Below are 9,328 nucleotides of genomic sequence, written 5' to 3'. Positions count from 1 at the left end.
GGAGAGGCAGAGGTCCAGCAGGGTGCAGATCTGGTCCGGGGTGAAGTTGGTCCTGTTGATTAAGGCCTTGTCTTGTAGAAGTTGTTTTCTGACGGTTTCTACTGCTTCAGAGATGGGTATGCATGTGAAAAGAGAAGTCACATCATACGATACAAGGGTTTCTCCTGGGGTTAGTTTGAAATGTTGAATTTTGTTAGCAAAATCAATGGAGTTCTTTATGTGATGAGGTGTGTTTCCAACAAGAGGAGCTAAAATACCAGCCAGATGTTTAGCAATATTGTATGTCACTGAGTTCATCATAATTCATAATCATTCATAATCGAGGATTCAGTGGCCGTGATTAGTTCCACAACAGGTATTTCTTGTGGGGAGACGGCAAAGTTTAGTCCTTTTGACAGCACATCTTTCTCAGGTTGTGTCAATGTACTGTTAGACAAATTTCTAACCCACTGGTCCTGAAAATTTGTGTTGGCGACAACCTCCTGATCTTGACTGATGGTTTGTTCAGAACTGGATGGCTCCAAAGTTAGTCAGTTGTAGTCGTACAATGCTTATTTCCTGAAGGTTTTGTTCAAACTTGTCCAGTGGTTCATGACATACTGGCACAGACACATGATCATCCAGGTTGAGGCCCTCATCAAAAGCTGTTTGTGTTTCCCTTCAGCCACATGACTGAAGCGCATGGGGACGATTTCAAGCTTTTCCAGTTCTCACTTACACGCTCCCATTCTCAGAGATCAGAATGAATCAGTCTTCCCTCTAATCACTCATCTCCATCCACTCCCATCTGAAAGGTTCAAAGGAGAAAACCAGCAGATATGGACAGGTAACTCAAACACCTGGAATATTGATTTAACACATTTTACAATGTTTACAACACTTTTGTATGTCTGCTTACAGAGAACCTCCTGCATGGACTCTAATATTTCTTCTAACGGTTTTCCCAGTGGTACTGGGGGCTTCTGACCCTTGGGCAGATTTGGGCATGTCATTCAGCATCTTTATTTCCTCACCAGAAAATGTTGCAGGGAAGCTTGTCTTCTACCAAATGGAGGGAAACGTTATTTTCGTGAGAGACACGAGAGAGCTGGCATCAGATGTTGCCACAGAAGCGATGTTCGAACTCCTCGATCCCCCGAAGAATCTGAGCTCTTCAGCGTTCACTTACAGCTGGGACTTAGGGAACGGGTACAAGGCTGGTTGAGACTCAGACGTTCAGGAGATTTCTGGTGTGTTTTTTAATTCTTATTTTGATTTGTTTCTTTGATGCAGAGACGTGATCCACGGGACAGAACCAGTTGTTCGATATCATTACTCAGAATCGGGGAACTACACCGTGCAGCTGAAAGTCGGAGTGAATGTGAGCAGATCTTCACCTCCGATCACCGGAGTCTTCTCTACAGATGTTCAAGTCCTTGGTTAGTTGTTTGATTCTATTGCATGCAGGCAACTTGTTGCAGCTGGAAAACTAAAACTTTTTATTGAGTTGCATTTTTATTTATGTATTGGAACTAAATAAAGTTCTGCTGATGTCACTGGCTCTGAATGCATTTTTAGCTAGACTGATGATGAAGACTGTTTACTTGTCTTAAAAATTAATCTAAGAGAATGGCTTCAAAAACATGATCCTTTTTTTTTTTTATGTTGTTAGGCGCTCACGGCTATAAACTATTTTAAAACTGATACTGACAATTTGCAGATTCCACTTTTTTTAATTTATTTCTGCATTATTATGAACTAAAACAATAAAAACTAAATAAAATTATGAATAATTGTGATTGACTTCAATTAAAGATGATTTAGTCTTACAGATCTAACTAAATAGACACTTTTAAGCTGTTAAATGTATTATGCTCATATTTTATTAAAGTGACTATTTTGCTGTGTCCAAATAAACATTTCTGATAACTCTCTGTTAACGCTCATCAGTTTGTCCAGTTGAAATTCAACTCTGAGACGTTCTCAAACACAGATCTTGACTTTGTCATTCAAGACATTTTGTTTATGCTCCTTTAACAATTCTATTCATTCAAATCAGCTTAATTTCTTTTAATAAAATCACCGTAGTCTAAAACGTTGGCTGTTTATATGAATTAAAGTAAGGAACGCTATAGCTGTAGGTATTTAATATAATTTTATTGACAAAACCCAGACAGATGTAATTTAAAGACTCACTTAAAGAGTTAATTAATTGATCATTTTCATTATTAGAGGCTTTACAGATCCTTGTTATGAGTTTGATGTGCATCTTTGTTTGCACTTTTTCTTATTATGGACAAAACTTTTATCGTCTTTATCTGTTAACCACAAATATGCCTCATTCCATCCAGTTGGTTTAGCTTTATCTACTTTTAAATATGAAAATTTGACAATATTTCTTAAGATATCACTTTATGTGGGTACAAGTTGTGCTACAATCATAAAATGACTAATAACTAAAATAAATCTGCAGATGCCATCAAAAACATTGAACTGAAGGGACCTTTGGATTATAAAGTGTCTCAAAACACCAGTTTGGATTTTCACGTTGATGGAAGGTAAGATGCATTTGGCTAATTTAGTGTCTTGTTGTCACTGAACATATTTGATTTATATATGTGGAAAAATGTAGAAACACAAAAGTCTACAACTTTTTTCCCTTTTTAAAATGCATTTCTAACTTTGTAGTTTTCCGTTTTGTGTCTTCAGTCCTCCAATGTGGGTGTGCTGGCATTTCCTCACAAACTGTGAGCCTGACGTGATGGTGGGCTGCACGCTGGCCATGCTGTATGAGAACACGTTGCAGCTGAACCACACCTTTACCTCTGCTGGTGTCCACTGTCTGGACATCAGTGTCCACAACGACATCAGCAAGCTGCAGACCTCCTTCAGCCTCTATGTCAGCAGGAACGGTGAGTAAACACACTCAGACGTGTGAAGTCCAACATGTTTATTTTCATAGAGGAAGACTAAAGTGACTAAAGAGAAGCAGTGATAAAAAAAACTGATTACAACATTTTACACTCACTGAAAAAACTAAGTTGAGCTCCCATTAGAAATAATACTTCTTATTTTTTGATCACATGCCGATCAGAGATAAAAATGATTTGGTTTGCAAGGAGCTGGCGCTAATTAGCGCCAGAGGACATAGTGGTGACATCACAAGAGGAGCCACTGTGTTATCAGGTAGTTGCTGGACTATACAATAGTGAGTCAAAATAGTGAGTGAAAGTCATAAAAAACCAGAGGATGGCTTGTTGATGAGTAAGAAAGCATTATTAGCAACATTTTGACAGGATTCACATTAAAAGTTTGCTTAAAACTGGGTATTGCATAATCGCTCAACAGTTGGGGTACACCGATGTGCCAGTGGCTCCGCATTGTAACTATTGGGTCTTTGATGGCACCCACATGTTGCCCAGATACACATTTTCAGAGGATTGTTGTATTGGGTGTCAGTGTCAAAATGTTGAGATTATTTTAATGGACATAATTCAAGTGACTGGTAATGACTTCTGTGGCAGGGAATAAAGATAAACAAAAAGTTTTATTTTACTACACGGGGACGTATAGAGGCACATTTTGGGAGGAATTAAATGTCTGCAGAAAGAGAAAACATTTAGGGATTCTGCGGTTTTTCCATCCACTACACTTTTCCAGCTCCTGAGAAGAAGGGCGGAGCCAATTACAACCAGCCATCTCCCATCAGCTGATAAGGTCCTACAGTACTTAAGGTTGTTTGGAGCCATTAGGCTCCACTGGAACTTTGTCCAAACTATGCTCCTGCTATCAGCTCCTTACCTCGAGCTAACACCTGCTCTCTGAATTCTCCTTGGATCCATCTCCTGGAACGGCCACCTGCAACAAATCCATAACCCATGGATGGATGTCATATTGATTTATTCCAGGGACCCATGGAAACACAACAAGCATGTTAGATCTGTACTTCAAAAGACTCCTAGAGAACTTTTTATTCATAAAGGCAGAGAAGTGCGAGTTCCATGTCCTTGGATATGTTTTCGAGAGTGGGCAGGCTCAGACAGAGCCAAAAAAAATAATCCAGGCAGCGTCTGAGTGGCCAGTTCCCGAGAATCGTAAACAACTCTAACACTTTCTTGGGTTTGCTAAGTTTTACAGATGGTTTTATTAAAGATTACAGCCAGATCGTCCAACCTCTCACTAAGCTCACATCCATAATCAGATCTTTCACCTGGTCTTCTGAGGCTAACACGGTATTCTGTAAATTAAAATAAATGGTAAATGGACAGTACTTTTTGTATATAGCACCTTTCTATCTAGTCAAGATACTCAAAGCACTTTACACCACAGCCCCCTCTGTGCCAAGGGCCCCTGGGCACGTGCCCAGGTTGCCCGTGCGGTAGAGCCAGGCTTGCTCACTAAGAGTCTGATGTGGTCAACAAGTGGTGCGACAAGAGATCAGAAGTGTGTCCACTAGGAGTTGGATCGACTAGTCGATTCTAGGACATCTCGCGAGGTTTTAGATTTCACGTCGACTAGTCGCAGTCGGTGATTGTGTCACGTGATCTGCGCCGCGACCTTGGCTACAAAACGGATTCTTCCAAGCAGACGGAGGGCGAGGAGCAGGCCAAGTCTTCCCAAACAGGTAGAAATTCATCAATAGTGTGGAAGTATTGCACTAAAGATGAGTCTTCCGGTTCAACCGCCCGCCCCGCTGTTTTTTGTTTTATGTTATTTAATCCACTAAATAAAATAAAAATAAAAACAGGGGGGCGCACCAGTGGCGGTGGAGAATCCACCACCGCCGCCGTGGTTTATTGTATTTAGTGGATTAAATAAAATAAAACTAACTTTTGCAGCTTAATGATAGTTTTGGTTTTCCTGTGGCTTATTGTAAATTGTAATTTTCATTTACTCTTTATTTATCCAGGTAGTCTCATTGAGTCACGAGAACTCATTTTCAAGAGAGACCTGTTTAGGAGCAGATGGTGGCGGTTAAAGGCCTTGCTCAGGGGCCCAGAGTGGAGCAAATGAAGGTGGAGGCAGGTGTGGATGTTTCCCCTTTTCCACCCACATTTTTGATGTTGACAGTACCGGGAGTTGAACCTGCGACTTTCCGATCACAGGCCCATCTTCTCTAACCGCTGCGCCACCACTCCCCAATTGTTTCGTATGATAAATGGTAGGAACATAAATATTAGCTCCCACTGTTTTGTTGTTTTTTTGTTTTGTTTGTTGTTGTAAATAATAAATGACGTTTTTTTTGCGAATAGCGTCTTGAGTTCCTGTGACGTCACATCGACTAGTCGACTTTTATCACGTTGAAGTCGACTTTAAAGAACTATGTAGTCGTTCAACCCCTAGTGTCCACACTACTGACTCTGTTATCCATCTGATGTGATACGTAATCATTTAAGGTCTTCTCACCTTTCAACAAGTGCAGCTTTATTTAACTTCCACCACTCTGCCTGAGTTCTTTACTACTTTTTTTTATTTTTGATGGTGAATACAGTAGACCCGTGGTTTGATTAGGAAGTAGAAAATACTTGGTAAATTTATTAAATACAATATGTGATTACACTCTTGAGTGCATAAAATGCCTTTTCACAAAATGACACAACACACCCTTGGCTCAATTTTATTGCATTTTCTCCCACTATATCAACAATACCACATTGCTATGAGCACTTATCGGTTCTTTAAAGCTGTGTGGTGATGATTTTGCTTAGAAAATAGAAAAAGACGCAGTAACAATACATGATACAAAGTTCATGCTCAATAATCCAGGTTAAAAAAAAAGCCATCAAGTCAGGTCCTCTGGACGTTTTTTTTGTATTGATATGTTTTGTCTTTCATCCAAAAGCCATAAGTTCGAGGAGCCACAACAAAGTCTGTGTTATAAATAGCACCTTTACATAGTGGGTCAACTAGTTTGATGGTGCTAAGATGGTTTCTGGAGTCCACCCTCTCCCCCGTCGACTCGTCTGAGGCAGCCATGGCCAAAGTGGTTCAAATATAGATTTTCAGTTCCGTACATGTGGTGTTAGGTCCGTCCTTGGTTCTAACCAGAAACAATCCAAGTGAGAGGATCCAGTAAATCACTAGAGACATGAAGAACAAGAACATAGGAGAACAGCTGGAGGGTGTATGCAGGTCTATGGGTCCCAGGGTAGTGATGTGTCCTTCTGTGTCGAGGCTTTGATGCATTGGTCGAGTAATCCAGGAGGATTTATGTGGAGCGTGTATCAAGGCATGTATTGATGATGCATAGTGATATTCGAGGCCTTGCTAGCGGGCTGTACCATGTGACCGATTCAGGAACTGGCTCGTTTGTACGAGCGAGATTCAAAATATAAGGTTCAGATAGAAAAATCCATAATCACCATCATGATAAAGACACATTAAGAGCATTTGCAGATCAAATCTAGACTTTATTTGAGGTCCTCAAACATGATTTTTTATTCTTTTATTCAACCTAAATTTTCACAAACCAGTATTATATAATCCATCTACCTGTTTTACATTTATAGTCCACTTGATGGCGCAGTAGAGCAAACGAAGCGCCATGGCGCATCGGATCATGAGTCAAACTATGTGTATGGAAAGCCTCAGTGCTAGTCCAGCGTCCACAGCAGAGACTCAAGCAAGCACACTGAAAGAGGAATCACAATATTAGAGTTCACAAGGCTCAGAGAAACATTAGAAGACTGAGAGCTCAAACCGTAGTAGAGGTAATGCTCCAGCGGTGGATGGATGATCTCAGGTTCATATACCTCTGGAGCTCCTCGGGTGATTGGGTGCAGCTGTGCAGGCAGAGCGACCTCTGGTGGACAAACACTGGAACTGCTGCAATTTCATTTTCTTGTCAAAATGTAATGTGTAAAACAAACAAATGCATTTTTTTAAATGTCAATGTTAAATGTTTTCATGCATTTAACAAATCAAATTTCTGCTTTTTATACTTTTTGCTTTTCATTAAAATTATGATCAATAAACAAACTATTTTTTAATTAAAGGGTATGTATATAATTCTTATTATTATTATTATTATTTTGCTGTTTCCAGTCAAAAATGTTTATCAAATTAAAAGTGATGTGTGGCTTTTGCATACAAAAGTCACTACACAAATGTGTGAGCTCAGAATCAAACGTCTTCGATGACTCGTCACGTCTCTGCTTTCTTCATCGCTTCTCTCGTGATGGTTCATTTAAAGTTGAGACCCAATGTTCTAAAAATAATAAGTCTGATGCCCATTCCTGACGTGTTGAATGGGAGTAGATGAGATCGCTCTGGAGATTTGTCCGACCTGCAGACCAAATAATTTCTTTCATACAGACACAAAATTACAAACGTGGTTGTTCACAGAAAATCTTCAAAGCCGAAAGTTTTCCTTTAATATTGTACTTCTCCCATCTTTTATCAGAAACTATCTTGAGTTTTCTGTTGCAATTGTTTACAAATCGTTTAGTTTTCTCTTTTCTGTGTGAGCTTGATGTTTGGACCACTCATTTTGCAACATGATTTGTCACCTGCAGATCCCCCTCACCTGTTCTTCATCCTGTCATGTGCTGCCGTTCTTGCTATAACTTTCTCCTTCATTATGGTCGCTGCCTGTCGACCTTGTCACCGAAATCAATCACAGGTACAGTAATCCATACAAGGAGGTCAACACGCTGCAAACATTTTACTCTGAACCACTGGTCTGTTTTCTTGTCGATGAAGTGTTTTACTGTCAAAATTGTTAAATTAAGTTAGGTCTAATTAAAAATAATAAAAAAAACAACATGCAGAAAAGTGTTATAATAATACATTTTGTAGAAAATAACCTCTTTGGTAGATCATTACAGCACATATATTCAAACTGCTAATATTTCTTCTTTAATAATAGCCTTTCTGCTTGTTACAGTACTTCAGTACTTACAAGCCCAGACAGAAATTAAGGAAATCTTAAATAGCATTTATGTTGATAAAAATTAAATAGTCACAAGCGAGACTTCATTTAAAAACATCCAAATATAGGACCCTATATTTTATAAGTTCATGTGATTATTTTAGTGTTTGGATGAAGATACGGTGTGTTGCAGATATCTATAATTCAAGTCTTTCTATTCAAAGAAACAATTCATAAATCTAAGAGATTTATTTCAATTTACAATCAACATTTCAAATTTCTCAAACATCTCTTTGCAGAACAAATGATATGTTCATATCAATATTCTAATATTTTTTGCTTTTTTGAAAAGCCATTATATAAATACTGAACATTCTAAATGGCATGTTTACATTTTTTTATTCAAAATTATGTTAGAAATATTGGAAATAGTTTGAATTTTGTGGGTCTAAAATTAAATGAGTGACTAGTAACAATGGGATTGTAAATATCATGTATTTACAATAATTCTAGACAGAAAATGTGAATAGATTAAAGCACATGTGGGCAAAAAGTGTCTGTTTCACCATCTTCATCCTTCCATGAAGATTCAGATCAAAACAAAACTGCTTCAGATTGATCAATAAAAATCAGTATTAGTTAGAAGTACTTTCAAACCTCCCCGAATTTCCTCTTTACCACCAAATTAAGTTGAAGAGTTGTTTCCACCCTCTAAGAGGCAAGAGTAAAAATATATAAATATTTGGATGTGTTGCTTCAATTTACTTCTGGTGCTGAAAGTTTAAAACACTTAAAGGTGAAAAGTGACATCATTTGTCCTGAAAGAATGCCCTCTTTGGTTTCTGACATGTTGACCATTATATTTGACATCTCTAGTGCTCATTTTGATTAGAAAGAACTGAGTTATGGTCATAAAGATTTTCTTGAATTATTTGATTAAGTGACTTACCGTACTACGCACAAACCTTTTGGAACTGGGGGGTTCTGAAGGTGCTACAGCAACCTCTTGTGGATGACAAGAAATATTATAAACTTAGAAAATTAAAAAGAATGAAATAGGTAAATAAGTAAAGAAATTTAAATTTTCAATTTCAATTTCAATTTTTCATGATAAATACACATTAATAGGTGGAAAATCAGTTCCTATTTGGTCGCCTTCTTGTTAGGGACTGTACAGATTTTCTCACTTTGCATGTGTTCACAGCACCCTCTATGTAAAACATGTCCACACACCCATGACTTCATCACACCCAGGACTTGTTAATCCTAGCAAACTGTGTTTTAAAACTTTACTGGTCCCCAAAAAGTAAAAAGCAGGTAAAAGATGCTGGCTGGCTGGCTGGCTGGCTGGCTGGCTGGCTGGCTGGCTGGCTGGCTGGCTGGCTGGCTGGCTGGCTGGATGGATGGATGGATGGATGGATGGATGGATGGATGGATGGATGGATGGATGGATGGATGGATGGATTGGTGATATGTAGG

General features: G+C 38.6%; 1 protein-coding gene across 1 annotated transcript in view; it reads left to right on the top strand.

Moving 5' to 3' along the window:
- Positions 1-985: 985 nt before the first annotated feature.
- Positions 986-9,328, top strand: part of tmem130 (transmembrane protein 130) — a 9,023-nt gene continuing 680 nt past the window's right edge. The window contains exons 1-5 of the mRNA XM_037691622.1: positions 986-1,188; positions 1,273-1,418; positions 2,453-2,537; positions 2,689-2,891; positions 7,494-7,600. Coding sequence (XP_037547550.1) covers positions 986-1,188; positions 1,273-1,418; positions 2,453-2,537; positions 2,689-2,891; positions 7,494-7,600 — 744 coding nt within the window. The remainder of the gene's footprint in view (positions 1,189-1,272; positions 1,419-2,452; positions 2,538-2,688; positions 2,892-7,493; positions 7,601-9,328) is intronic.

The sequence above is a fragment of the Nematolebias whitei genome, chromosome 17 (genome assembly GCF_014905685.2).
Source record: "Nematolebias whitei isolate Nwh7 chromosome 17, NemWhi1, whole genome shotgun sequence".
Classification (NCBI taxonomy): domain Eukaryota; kingdom Metazoa; phylum Chordata; class Actinopteri; order Cyprinodontiformes; family Rivulidae; genus Nematolebias; species Nematolebias whitei.
Note: the sequence above shows the minus strand (reverse complement) of the source record. Positions and strands in the feature narration are given on the sequence as shown.